Source organism: Amphiura filiformis, unplaced genomic scaffold (assembly GCF_039555335.1).
Source record: "Amphiura filiformis unplaced genomic scaffold, Afil_fr2py scaffold_22, whole genome shotgun sequence".
NCBI lineage: Eukaryota > Metazoa > Echinodermata > Ophiuroidea > Amphilepidida > Amphiuridae > Amphiura > Amphiura filiformis.
In genome coordinates, this window is record NW_027305486.1 from 1,515,161 (window position 1) to 1,530,828 (window position 15,668).

General features: G+C 38.5%; 1 protein-coding gene across 1 annotated transcript in view; it reads right to left on the reverse strand.

Moving 5' to 3' along the window:
* Positions 1-215: 215 nt before the first annotated feature.
* The window catches only part of LOC140143458 (RNA polymerase II subunit A C-terminal domain phosphatase SSU72-like), a 29,169-nt gene continuing 13,716 nt past the window's right edge, over positions 216-15,668 (reverse strand). The window contains exons 3-5 of the mRNA XM_072165292.1: positions 7,880-8,019; positions 5,862-5,980; positions 216-5,386 (exon numbers count right to left, since the gene is read on the reverse strand). Coding sequence (XP_072021393.1) covers positions 5,285-5,386; positions 5,862-5,980; positions 7,880-8,019 — 361 coding nt within the window. The 3' untranslated portion in view covers positions 216-5,284. The remainder of the gene's footprint in view (positions 5,387-5,861; positions 5,981-7,879; positions 8,020-15,668) is intronic.

Genomic DNA, 15,668 nt, shown 5'->3' on the forward strand with positions numbered 1-15,668 from the left:
ATAACACAAAGTGTTTCCATTTAAGAATCGCATAAAATAAGTATGTAAAACATTTTCACTTTACGCACTCAGTTCTTTGATATAAATACCGTTACGTTTTAACTGTGGCATTAATCATATGCAGGCTATTTAAAAACCTTTCTCGAACCATGCAATTATATTTCAGTACGGTAACCTACTTTTTCACAAAAATAAAGATCACATTCGAATTCACATCAAGGTTCACAATTTCTTTTTTATTTACACTGACGATGAAAATGACAGGTAATAGAATAAATATCAAATGATAACCTATAGGTCTGTTTAATCCTTTTGTTATGAAACATTGGAATTCTAACAAAGAATAGTTTGCACTACCTCCCAAATGTGTTGTTTCCTTGAATCATATAGCACGGTCAAAGGTCAAGATCAATAGAAACAGCGACCGCTGGCGTCCTTATAATATTGCCGTCTATATAGGCCTACTCATTAGTGGGCGTGTAGGCCTACAATATATGACTCAATGGGCAACAGCGTATCATTAGGTCTATGTGTACCATAGTAATAGTAGGTCTAACGAACCATTCTTGACAGCAGAAACTATTCTTTATTTGAATTGTCACAAACCACTGAGAAAAGTTTCATCAAAATTATATAGAGTAGGCCTATGTTTTGACGACTGTATAGAGCCCAGGAGCTATAGAGGCCAAAATTTAACTTGGGATCTTTTTGCTCGTGAAGGATAAGTTGTACATAGTTCAAACTACCGGTACACATTTTCTGAATCTGTGTGACAAGAGGTATATTTGAGTTTGAGCAGTTTTGAATTTTTATCCCAAGGTAAACTTTGACCTTTATATATACCCGAATTGGCCAAGGAGGAACATCCAATTTGGCATCTATACCCCAATCTTACTTTATACCACCCAAAGAGCACAACCCCAACTATAGTTTCTATATATAGAAATTAACACTGCAAAAACAAGTGTTTATATTTAAACACCATATTGTGTTTATCAGAGCAACACTTAATAAACACATAATTCATGTTAATGGTCCAACACTAATGTTCATAAATTAACACTTGGTGTTATATTACAAACACTAATGTTTGTAATATAACACCAAGTGTTAATTTATGAACATTAGTGTTAGAAAAATTAACATTAGTGTTATACCATTAACATGAATTATGTGTTTATTAAGTGTTGCTCTGATAAACACAATATGGTGTTTAAATATAAACACTTGTTTTTGCAGTGAATACACTGTTGCAGCCAAACTAAAATGGGCGTTCACATTGACTTCCATTTTTCAACCATTTCTTGTTGTATGGAGGGGGGGGGGGAGATTGGTACCACAATTTCGAAAAGTATACAAAAAGTCCCAAAATTTCAGCATTTGAGAGCGTAGCGATCAAAAAAATCAGCTTATTTACGCTTTTTTGGACAAAAAAGGTCAAAATTTTGGGAAGTCCACTTTTTACAAAACCGCCCCCCCCCCTGGAAAAAAGTCCACTTTTTCAAAATCAGCACCCCTCAAGTGAAATTCTGCGTACGGGCCTGTGTTCTATTGTCACCACTAAGCCCTCTTTTCAAAAGTTCTTAACAAATTTGTGATCCATTTGTTTCTATAGGCCCTTAAATTCACAAAATATAATTATTTTTCTTCAAATTTTTTGTATCTTTTTGAAAATCTTTCAGGCCCTATGACAATGTTTTAGACAACTTTTAGTTTTAGACAACGTTATGATCCCATTTTTTGGGGCGTCTCTCAGGAGACCCCCTTTTTCGGCCCTCTCATCCAAAGAACCCATTATTAATGCAAGAAAAAATTACATTTTGGTGTATTTTTTTTGTTTTGGCTGCAATTCGATGAACACGTCCCTATATGTCGCGTAGCTAATAAAAGAAGTTTAAAATGACCTATGTCGCCTAATTTTGCCATCACCAAATTCCCGATAGCTGTAGTGCCGAGAAACAAGGGGCGGGCGAACCTGCCCCTACGGCGAATACTCCCCGCTCTCCCCTATGTCATTTGTGGGTTTTTTCAGATGGGAGTAAATTGCAGGTGGAAGGGGGGGGGGGTGCAAAATCAACATATTTTGCGACTAAATCAACTGGTATAGGCTACGCGGTACTCGAAACATGTTTAGTATTTATACAGTCATGTTCGCATGCAAATGAATGCTAAACACATCGTGTGCAGAGCGGTTACGGTGTGGTTTTGCCAGGTCTCGACACCCCCAGCAAACACAAAACGTTTAAATGTCGGGTTGGGTTATAGCCTAATAAAACGTTTCAATAACATTCATAAAACATCACTTGAAAACTTGATGAAAAATATTCAAACGTAATGTTATTAATTGTGGTCAAAATACTTAAATCCTTGAATTTCATCAAGTCTTAACATTCATCACGTCTGCTTAAACACTATCTTGTGTTAAAAATATAAACATCTTCATATTTCTAAACGTGTTTTGGTGTTTATAAATTAACACCCCTATACCTTCACTGTACAAACAAGTGTTTATGAAGTGTTAAAGTGTTATTAAGTGTTGCTCTGCTGTTTTTGCAGTGCAATGGTAGAGGAAATGTCCAGAAACGTACGTTTTGACTGGTCTTGATGTTATGAAATTCTTATTGTTACTTTGCATAAACGTTTGACAAGAAACGTTTTGCAATAACATTTTGACAATATTTTAAACATTTAATTTTTAAGTGTTTTTTTTTTCATATAACGTTTAATAAATGCGTATTGGTTTGGTCAAAAGGTTATTAAAACATTTTGACAAAAACCAAAACGCGTTTATAACCATGATAACGCTTTGTGTTTGCTGGCCCCACTATAATATACCCCTAAAAGGCAAACTGGATAAACAGTTAACATGGTTAAAGTGTTCACATTTCATTTTTGCACACGCCACTGTGTATTCATTGTTAACATGGTTAAGGTGAGGCCCCAAACTGCATTGAAAGGTTTTAAGGAGTTTTTCAAAATTTCTAGCGTGAAAAGTAACAGCCATGGCCGGATTTACATTTTTGCTGGCCGACACCAAGGCACGGCAGCATGACTGGCTATCCGCATGCGCGCGAAAAATTTGTAATTTTGAAGCTAAAAATGGTCAAATATGGTTGAAATTGGAACAAATTCGCGCACAACTCACAAAATTGAGCACTTTTAAAGCTCAAATATAATGGTCAAATGAATCACACACTTATAGACATCACTTTTGGCCCCCTCTAGATCGTGAGTATTTAGATTCGTGACCCCTGGGCCACTTAGCCCCGTGGTAAATCCGGCCCTCGTAAGAGAAATCAGAATCAGTGGCGTATAGCCAAGATCTTGCCTCCCCCTTCGTGCCACGAGGCTCGTCCTTTTCGTAGAAAATATATTTTTTTAAAGCTAGCTGTCAAAATGTTAAAGGGCTGTTTACATTAAGGATCGGATAGCAACGTTCATTGCACAGTATTTTTGGTGGGACATGAGTAACGAAGCTAATAATAGGTACTTAGTTAAAGTGTATGCAGCTGGGATGAAAAGCCGTCGATCATATGAAAATTTAGACCGTTCGTATTGAAGATAGGCTTATAGATTTTCCCCCCAAAATAAACATTTGGGTCTTTTTAAGGAAAAAATGTATATCTTCAATAATGAAAGGTCAAAATTTTCAATTTATGGTCGGCTTTTCATCCCAGCTACATACACTTTAAGAACATATCATTAGACTTACCGAAGTTTACTTCGAAGACTGTTAAATATCAAAATTTAATAATTTGCCATAAAATGGGTATTATATCATCGCGAATCATAATACAAAAATTGATATCAGAAGGACAATCCTCGTATTCAGAATGCAATTCGATATGTCTGATGTGCTCTCCGGTCCCACAAAAATACTGTGTCAACCTGAGACGAATATTCGTCTCAGGTGTCAACGTTGCCATCCAATTCCTTTAGGAACCCCAGCAAACGCAAAATGTTTTCAGGACGTGTTGAAAACATTTCGTTTTGATAACATTAAATGTCGGATTGTATCAAAACAAAATGATAGAGCTGTCAAAATGTTATTGTTAACTCTTACAAACTTAGCAACTTTTAAAAATGTCATTGGAAAAACGTTTTGTGTCTGCTGGGAGGTCAATCCATCTCTGGTTTCTGGTCCGACTGTTCAGTTGCGTATCAAGCGCGAGCGGAGGACAAGTTAGTGATGGTTGGTGGTAGGTGAGGGTGTCAAAATGACAATTATTTGCTTCATTTTGTCGGGCCCTTTTGTTCTTCCTTACCTTTCCTCAACGCTACTACGCGTTTTTATTCGTGTACGTAGAGACACCTATTTTTTCAAACAGTAGTTACGCCCCCATCCCAACAATCCTATGGCAATTGACGTATTTGTTTGCTTGGGTCTAGTAATATGCTGTACTCCCATCAAAATTGTGGCGGGACTAGTTTTCCATTTTCCAGTCTTATCAATGAACTTTTTTTCTCAAAAAGACTTATCTCTATATATGCCTGAATTTCAATTCACCTTTTCGCTAAATCCCATAAGCCTTTGCTGGTATATCTGAGATGTCGTCATTTGATGTTATCGTTCGAAGTGCGCAGTAACGATGTGCGCATATCGATGTGACGACATCAGAGGTCTACCTGCAAAGGCTTATGGGATTTACCGAAAACGGTATTTAAAAAACCCTGCTATGAAATGATGTCACCCGCGATATAAAACTGGCAACTTAAGTCCTTCTGCAATTTATGGAATCGGGAGATGTTACAGCGTACCGCCCACTCCTGACGTCCCACAATGATCAAACGTACCCTACTGTTATACACTCTTAGAAAAAAGGGGTTCTTGGATGTCCTAGGTAGAACTCCAAGAGAAATGATTCTCGAAAATAGTTGTATCTGACCTTTATAGGTCTTGGAACTGGTTCTAGCCTTTACAGAACACACTTAAAACCAATTTTGTAAGAGTGTATAGTTGACAACAAAATCACAGCGTCAATTAATGGAAACGGATCCCTTTGACATGTTTCTTATAAAAAAAAAATCGTTTTCTTCAACCGTTACATAATGCTCATAAAAATATATAGTGTCTATATCCATAAAATGTCGCTATTACCTTCATGTAAGCATACTCAAGAGTTAGCTTAGTATCAAGACAGCTGAATATTACATATAGGCTACAGGCTACGGAATAAAGCTGTCTAAGCCATAAAATGAAGTCTTGGCAATAGGCTAATTTCGTGTATGCTTACATGAAGGACAGATAGACAAAAATGTTTCTGAATCTCAAAAATTGTCATCATCAGTAAAAACAGACAGAATGTAGAATGTCTCTTTCAGCACGTGGTTCAAACTCTTGTAGCAGGTCGTCCAGGTCATCTTCTAAGTCTTGAGCGTTTTCAAGCTGGAGGGAAAAAAGAAAGAAAACTGGAATTAAAAGTTAACTTCGGGGGAAATGGTTCAAACCCAATTCAAAATTCGGTGACACTTACGCGTGATTAAGATTCTTGGAAACTAGCTTTGCGAGAAATATGGTCGATTCTCCTGCAAGACCGTGGGGTGAACATTATTCACGCATTTTGATTCTATGTTTAATGCCCGGGTTTAATGCTCCACGAAATATGACGAGTTCTTTAAAGGCACAAATTGGAAATGCTTATTTCCCAGGGAAACAGCAGGCCAGACAGTAACAAAAGCGTATTATATTTAGGATTTTGTTTGAACTCGGATCACCATGCATCATTTCCATTTCGTGAGATCTTCAGCACCTTGCACGTAAATTAAAATAGCGAGTCTAATTAATTTAAAATTAACGTCTCAGTTTTGAATTGTATTTTTTATTTTTGCCACTTTTCCACCAAATAGAATATTCTTATTACCAATTGGCACAACTCGTAGATCAGGAAAGCCCCTAGTGTGGCCTCATCGTGGTTATCCTGGATCTCTATGTTGATAACATGGACGGGAGTTTGGGAGTCTTGTTCTCTGTTGTTGAAATCTGCAGATAGAGAATAAAGGAAAACATAAAAACAAAATGAAAGCAACTTGTGACAAACAATGAGTATCGTAATTAGAGGCGCCAAAATATTTGACTCGAATATTCAGTGGCTCACTGAACCCATTTAATGGATCAACGAAAGGACATCTGCCTTATATGGCTGGACAAGGGACGCAATATGACATTAACAAGAGCAGCAGACGAAATAAAGAAGGACAAGACAATACAAAAAGGACAAGACAAATGTAAACATGACAAAATGGAAAAGAAAATGAAAACAAGGACAGGACAAGAAAAAGATAAACAGGACAAAAATGAAAGTAAACAGGACCCCGGGGACAGGAAAATACAAAGGTAAACGGGACAAAGGACAAGATTGTACACAGGACATAAAGGACAAGGCAATGGTAAACAGAAAAAGGACAAGGCGAGGATAAAAAGGTCAAGAGCGTACATCAGACTTAAAGGACAAGGTAAATGTAAACAGAAAACGGACGGCACAGATAAACGTGATAACAATGTGGACACGACAAAGATAAACAGGACAAGGGCGTACACAGGACACAAAGGACAAGGTAAAGAGAAAAGAACAAGGTAAAGATAAACACGACAAAAAGGACACGACAACAAAATCAGGACAAGAGCGGGACAAAAATGTCATAGTCTGTGTTACAGACCGTGTATCTATATTATCCATAGGGAGAGAAACTAGGCCTACTGGGAACCACACACTCTCGGAAACCACAGTGGTGACTCGCCGCGAGCCGCTTCGCGACTGGAATTCGCCGCTCACCCCCTTGATCGCGAGTCCGACACTATCTACAGCCTGTCTCAAAAAAAATTGTGCAAGTGAAAAGCGCCCTCTGTGGCAATTAGAAAATGATGTTGTGACATAATGCTAACATCGACGTCAAGGGCATAGTCTTAGCTCTCAAATGCCGTTTAGTCTGTTCAATTTGCTTGTTTTAATCTCGAGATATGCTTACTTAACAACGAAAGGGTAAAATCACAATTGTGCCACTTTTACTAGGGAAGAGGGCTGTACATGTAAATCAATGATAGCATCAAGTTTATCAGGAGTTTCTTCGTGAACTCAAAAGAATGCATCAATTACACAACAATACAAAATTGTTTTTAATGTTTTATCATGATAAAGGTATAATGATTCTCTTTTTCCTCTTACGACAAATTAAACGATAAATAAATATTTCACATCCTGCTGTAAAATTAAATACATGTGCATGGCAATGATTTTACCATGGCAAATACTGTTCTTTTTGTCATTCAAGACATGTTAAAAGACAAACAAATATTACTCACTTATGGGTTAATGAACTTTGACAAGTTCATGAAATTTGACAAATTAATTTAATTAGACAAAATAATGCACGCGCGCTGGTGTTGATGCGTCTAATGCACGAACCCCGAAAGGGGGGGGGGTGCATTAGACGCATCAACATCAGCTATCATTCATTTACATGTACAGCCCTATTCCCTAGTAAAACTGGCACAATTGTGATTTTACCCTTTCGTTCTTAACTAAACATATCTCGAGATTAAAAAGAGCAAATTGAACAGAACAAACGGTATTTGAGAGCTAAGACTGTGCCCTTGACGTTGATGTAAGTATCATGTCACAACGGTATTTTCTAATCGCCAAAGAGGGCGCTTTTTACTTGCACAATTTTTTTTGAGATAGGCTGTAGAGTCAGTCTTTGACAAAGACTATAAAGCCAAGACAAAGATAAACATGACAAAAAGACACGACAAAGATAATCAGGACAAGACAAATGTAAACAGCACAGAAAGGACAAGATAAATAAGATATCTCACAGAAGACGAGCAAGACAGAAGATACAGACAAATGAGCAAGACAAAAAAAACACCCAAAGGCTTTACCTTCTAGAACTTGGTCATAGACTCTCTCTTCTACTGTGATAACCACATCAAATTGTTCCTTGCAGTGTTGAAATTTCTCTGGTCTTGACTTGATTCGCCTGTTTCTGTCCAGCATGTTCAGGATGCCATTCTGTGTATATCTGATTGCTCTGGTTAAGGAACTTTTGACATTATTTGATGTACATTTTCTTATATACTCTCTGAGACAAAATGCATGCAGGACACACGCACCCCACACACTCTAACACCCCCTCATACATAGACCCACGTCTACAGTGTAGACTCTACACCTACCTTTGATCAAATAGGCATAGGCTACTTGATAAATCACGAAAGCCTTAAAACACGTCTTGGTAATTGTGTCTTGCAATGAGACATGTCTTCAACAACAGAAACAGAATCGCGTGTGAAACAAGACACAAAGTCACGCATCTACGCACATGACGCAAGAAAATGTCTAAGAACGGTATCAGTTGGAAGCCGATTCTAAAGACACGTCTTGATTTTGTGTCTTCTAAAAACGGTGTCAGTTAGAAGCCGATTCTAAAGACACGTCTTCATTTTGTGTCTTCAGGCTTGACATGATTGCTGGAAGACAATTGTAATGTGATCAAGTAAAATCAGTCGGAAATATTGATTTATAGATATTGCTAAACAAAGGAAATAATTTCTTTTGTTGCCTATTGTTTTGGAAACACTTAAAATGTTCATATGTTAGGAACTAAAATGTTCAATTGCAATGGGGTTTTCTGCAATACGGGCATCATTGACGTGGCGTAGTCGAATTTTGTTCAGCTTGCGTGAGGATGGGGATTCAAGGATTACAAAAAAAGAAAAGAGCCTAACATCTAAAATATCACGGCGGCCAGCATCCCAGGGTGGATGATAGATGGATAGGAAATGAGTAAAAATCCTCGAATTTCTCCGATTGGCGGACCAAAATGGGGTTCCGTGGCCCGTCGTCCCCTGTCCTTATGTTTAGTTCCTAACAACCCCCCCCTTTTTTTTTGGCCATAAGCTATAGTTCCTCAAGACCTCACATTAATATCAACTAGAATTTCAGTGGCGTAGCGCGCATGGGTCATCATATTGGGGGAACCGACCATGTTTGGGGCACCAGGTCTGATGGGGGGGACACAAGCCATTTTTGGCAATTTTCCTACGTTTGGTAAACGAGGACTGGACTCAAGTCAAGCAAATTGCATCCTATTCGGTAATTACCAAAGTTTGAAATCGCTGGGGCCACGTGCCCCCCGTGTCACTATGACGCTACGCCACTGAGCCCCTTTCTGTAATTTGAACTTTAAAATCTACAATACACGACATTGGAATCTTACAATTTGTACCGTAGTATCATATTCATAAAATCATGCTTATGCGCAAGCATGAATGATGATATATATGCGCTAAGAATAAGTGTGTTTATGTAAATTATTTTGATACTATATAGTAATAAACACCTCAAAAGAAATAAGTCCCCCTCTGAACATGTCGTCATAACATCGTAAGGTTTCGCTTTGTACCAACAAAACTAACTTTGAAATAATTATATGACTGTTTACTAAGTGCTGTGTGAAAATGAGAGATTTCCATGACTTCAGGGCTGAATGAGCCTAAATTGAAGACAACAAGTGCCCTTTCCAAAAGTCACAAAGTAGGCCTATGCTTGTTAACTGCAAGGCGTATTGGGACAGGAATGGAACTGACCATCTTACAACTCACTGTGCTGAACTCTGCACCAAGGGGATATGCATGGCTGAATGATCAAGAATCGATACACATTACAGTAAATGTTCACTTGGTGAGGATTTTAAACTGCACTCAAACACATGGGGTTTTCCATTAGTAACAAGCCATGAATCAACTTTTGTGACAAGCATAGGCCTACTTTGTGACTTTTGGAAAGGGCACTTTTGTCTTCAATTTAGGCTCATTCAGCCCTGAAGTCATGGAAATCTCTCATTTTCACACAGCACTTAGTAAACAGTCATATAATTATTTCAAAGTTAGTTTTGTTGGTACAAAATGAAACCTTACGATGTTATGACGACATGTTCAGAGGGGGACTTATTTCTTTTGAGGTGTTTACATCAAATACACCGCCAATTTCTCCAACAATAAGTTATCGCACAACATTACTAATTTCTCCAATTCGAATAATCAATTTCTACAAAATTAATATGAATTTGTATTGGCGCAAGGTGAAATAAATAAATTCTCCAAGAACAACGGCATTAATTTCACCACCACTATGAATAAATTTCTCCATCACATTGGATAAATTACATCGTGCTGGAGACATTCATTCATTGTGCTGGATAAATTAATACTGGCATTGAATCAATTATTTTGTTTGACCAAAAAAAATCATCTTGTAGATTTAATCTAATTGCAGGCTGAACGCTAGTCAGTCGATGCCTATTGTTCAACAAGACCCACTCGGTCACTTAATTAGGCGCTTGAAACGATCGAATTCGGTGTTGAAATAAGCAAAATTTTTAGTTACACCTTTTCACGCAATAATTTTCTCGGTCAAATGAAAAGCAATAATTTTCCTTTCGTCGGTAAATGTCAGAAGAAAACAATAATGCTTGGTACTGTACCGTATATTTTTTTTCAAACCCTGGTGTAAAATTTAGGCTTCTAGTGTAAGATTTTCGATTTTCACAGGCTTCATTTTGCCCCGCGAGCTTTTTCTGGGGTTAACGTTTTTGCTTTTCAAAGTAACATAATTCGCTGACGAAAGATATTTCCTAACTTTCTAAAGCACACCATAATGGGCTCTATGTCATAGTTTTGTCAGAATTTTGGTTTCGATTGCACCATTTCAATTCCGACTACCAATTTTGTCAAAATCAACTCGCGAATGTACCCATGTGGATGGATGATTTTGCAAGCCACAATAAAAAAATATCGATTATTTCTGCTGGTTACCGGTATATTAGAAATGAAGCACTGGTTGGACATTTTGGGAGTCGCAAGTGTAAAAACTTCGGTGAAATCAATACGGATATTCTGACAAAACTATAATATATAGACCCACACGATGTGCCTTTTTTTATACAGAGGTGGGAAATATCCTTCTTTAGCGAATTATATTAGTTTGAAACGCTAAAATATCCGCAAAAAGCTCGCGGGCGCAATTAAGGTCTATAAAAATCAAAAATCTTACAGTAAAAGACAATTTCATGCCTAATTTTAACACCACGATTTTTTAAATGTATATCCAAGCACTATGTTTTTAACTGACATTACTGAAGGATAAAATATATTGCTATATATTTGACCGAGAAAATTAATTTCAACGCAAAAAGGTGTATTTCTGAATTATGCCGATTTCAACATGTATCGATCGACTTTTTGCGCGACTATGCATAACAAAAGAAGCTGTGACCAGCGTTCAGAGTGACTGGAGAAATTAATGTTTTTTAAAATTGTGTACCCCAAAATTATTCGCGTTTAAGGGATCTAGAATGAGCGTTTATGGCGTTTCGACAGTATTTTTTGTGGGACATGAGAGCACCTCAGACGTATCGAATTGCATTCTGAATACGAAGCATGTCTTTCTGATATCAAATAATTTTCATTTTTGAAATTCACGATATAATACAAATTTTATGACAAATTATTAAAATTTGATATTTTTCAAATTTTTGATATATAACAGTCCTCGTAATAAATTTTATAAATCTAAAAATATATTCTTAAAGTGTATGTAGCTGGGAGGAAAAGCCGACGATCAATTGAAAATTTTGACCTTTTATTGAAAATATGGATTTTTTCCCCCAAAAGACCTTTTTTTTTTTTTTTTTTTGGTGTTTTGGAAAAAAAAATCCATATCTTCAATATGAAAGGTCAAAATTTTCAATTGATCGTCGGCTTTTCATCCCACCTACATACACTTTAAGTATAAATCATCAGATTTATAAAGTTTACTTCAAGTACTGTTAAATATCAATTTTTAATGATTTGCCATAAAATGTGTATTACATTGCAAATTTCAAAAAATCAAAATTATTTGATATCAGGACATTCTTCGTATTTAGAATGCAATTCGATATGTCTGATGTCCCACAATAAATACTGTCCAAACGTTCATACCCCTTCACTTATTGAAATTATTCGATATTTGATTGAGATTATTTATGTTTCGGCGGTCATTTCAGTGGCCCCTTTTCTGTTTCTGTTTGATTTTTTTTTTTTTTTGGACTTCTTATAGACCACATGCCCAACATTTTCACTTTACTTCTCCCACTGATGCCTATACTTCTATTTGTTCCACTGAACTACTTGTCCCACTTACATAGACCCCTACCTTTGCACATAACTTGCCCCAGCCCAGTGCACTTAACTTGCCCCGCTGATACTGCACCTTACTTGCCCCACTGATAGATTCCTACTTTTGCACTTTACTTGCCCCACATAGACCCCTACTTTTGCATTTTCTTGTCACACTGATTTATCCATACTTTTGCACCTTACTTGCCCCACTGATAGATCCCCTTTTGCACTTTACCTGACTCACTGATAGACCCCTTTTACCTAGCCCACTGATAGACCTCTTCTTCGCACCTTTACCGGCCCCAGTGATAAAACCATTCTTTGGAAATATTCGTAATTTTGGGGTTTACGGGGAGCATTTGCCCCCCCCCCCCCCCACGGGAGCCGCCACTTCTTGCCGTACTGATAGACCCTTTACTTTTACACTTTACTTGCCCCACTGATAGACATCTACTTTTGCACTTGACTTGCCCCACTGATAGACACCTACTTTTGCACTTTTTCTTGCCCCACTGATAGACACCTACTTTTGCACTTTATTTGCCCACTGATAGACACCTACTTTTGCACTTTACTTGCCCCACTCATAGACACCTACTTTTGCACTTTACTTGCCCCACTCATAGACACCTACTTTTGCACTTTATTTGCCCCACTGATGATAGACATCTACTTTTGCACCTTACTTGCCACACTGATAGATCCCCTTTTGCACTTTACCTGACTCACTGATAGACCCCTTTTACCTAGCCCACTGATAGACCTCTTCTTCGCACCTTTACCGGCCCCAGTGATAAAACCATACTTCGGAAATATTCGTAATTTTGGGGTTTACGGGGAGCATTTGCCCCCCACGGGAGCCGCCACTTCTTGCCGTACTGATAGACCCTTAACTTTTACACTTTACTTGCAGCACTGCCAGACTCCTACTTTACTTGCCCTACTGACCTTTTGCACTTTATTTGCCCCACTAATACACTCTACTTTTACGCTTTACTTGCTCCACTGTTTAACGCATACTTCAACATTTTACTTACCCCACTGATAGACCCCTACTTTTGCACTTGACTTGCCCCACTGATAGACACATGCTTTTGCACTTGACTTGCCCCACTGATAGACACCTACTTTTGCACTCACTTGCCCCACTGATAGACACCTACTTTTGCACTTTACTTGCCCCACTGATAGACACCTACTATTGCACTTTACTTGCCCCACTGATAGACATCTACTTTTGCACTTTACTTGCCCCACTGATAGACACATACTTTTGCACTTAACTTGCCCCACTGATAGACACCTACTTTTGCACTTTATTTGCCCCACTAATACACTCCTCTACTTTTACGCTTTACTTGCTCCACTGTTTAACGCATACTTCAACATTTTACTTGCCCCACTGATAGACACCTACTTTTGTACTTTACTTGCCCCACTGATAGACACCTACTTTTGCACTCACTTGCCCCACTGATAGACACCTACTTTTGCACTTGACTTGCCCCACTGATAGACACCTACTTTTGCACTTTACTTGCCCCACTGATAGACACCTACTTTTTCACTTTACTTGCCCCACTGATAGACACCTACTTTTGCACTTTACTTGCCCCACTCATAGACATCTACTTTTGCATTTTACTTGCCCCACTGATAGACACCTGCTTTTTCACTTGACTTGCCCCACTGATAGACACCTACTTTTGCACTTTACTTGCCCACTGATAGACACCTACTTTTTGCACTTTACTTGCCCACTGATAGACACCTACTATTGCACTTTACTTGCCCCACTGATAGACACCTACTTTTGCATTTTACTTGCCCTACTGATAGACACCTACTTTTGCACTTTACTTGCCCCACTCATAGACACCTACTTTTGCACTTTATTTGCCCCACTGATAGACATCTACTTTTGCATTTTACTTGCCCCACTCATAGACACCTACTTTTTCACTTTACTTGCCCACTGATAGACACCTACTTTTGCACTTTACTTGCCCACTGATAGACACCTACTTTTGCACTTTACTTGCCCCACTGATAGACATCTACTTTTGCATTTTACTTGCCCCACTGATAGACACCTACTATTGCACTTTACTTGCCCCACTGATAGACACCTACTTTTGCACTTTACTTGCCCACTGATAGACACCTACTATTGCACTTTACTTGCCCCACTGATAGACATCTACTTTTGCATTTTACTTGCCCCACTGATAGACACCTACTTTTGCACTTTACTTGCCCTACTGATAGACACCTACTATTGCACTTTACCTGCCCCACTGATAGACATCTACTTTTGCACTTTATTTGCCCCAATCATAGACACCTACTTTTGCACTTTACTTGCCCCACTCATAGACACCTACTTTTGCACTTTACTTGCCCCACTCATAGACACCTACTTTTGTACTTTACTTGCCCCACTCATAGACACCTACTTTTGCACTTTACTTGCCCCACTCATAGACACCTACTTTTGCACTTTACTTGCCCCAATCATAGACACCTACTTTTGCACTTTACTTGCCCCACTCATAGACACCTACTTTTGCACTTTACTTGCCCCACTCATAGATACCTACTTTTGCACTTTACTTGCCCCTTTTGCACTTTATTTGCCCCAATCATAGACACCTACTTTTGCACTTTACTTGCCCCACTCATAGACACCTACTTTTGCACTTTACTTGCCCCACTCATAGACACCTACTTTTGCACTTTACTTGCCCCACTCATAGACACCTACTTTTGCACTTTACTTGCCCCACTCATAGACCCCTACTTTTGCCCCCCTGACAGACACCTACCGTACTTTTGTGCAGAAACAAGCATGGGTGGCAAGGTATCAAAAATGCAGAGAACATAATCATTATGGATTATGCAGATCAAATTGCAGGGAACATAATTGATTATTATGGATTCTGCAGACCAATGATCAATTAATTTCCCGGGTGGTGTGCATGTGGGGGTGGGGGTCTTCAACCAATTTTGTACGGGGATGTGCCACGCAGACTTTCGACTTCGGATGCTCTCTATATCTACTTTTTGCTGTTTTTACTACCCATCAGTAGTATAATACCTATAGGCCTACCATGAGTATTCAGTACACCAATTTTCAACAAAAAGCACCCGTACCAAAAAATCACACAAATTTGCCATAATTGGGCGATTTTAAGTGCACCTTTGCCAGAATGCGTACAATGGGGTAATGGGGGGAGGGGGTTGGTCTTCAACCAGGAAGAGACCCCCCCGGATTGATTTTATCGGTCAACAGAGGGCGATGTTACCGTTTTTTTCTAGGTTGCAATGAAAATAAAATAAGATTATATTCGGGCATGTCGTCAGTGGCGGCATCGGCACCAGAATTCTTTTTAAAGCGGAAATTTGAGTTTTTACGATCCGGGGGAAAGAGTTCTCACTGAGTAATGCCGTTGTTGACAACAGCGATCTCGTGATCATGTGTTTAATCCTTTTAGAATGCCTATAGTGT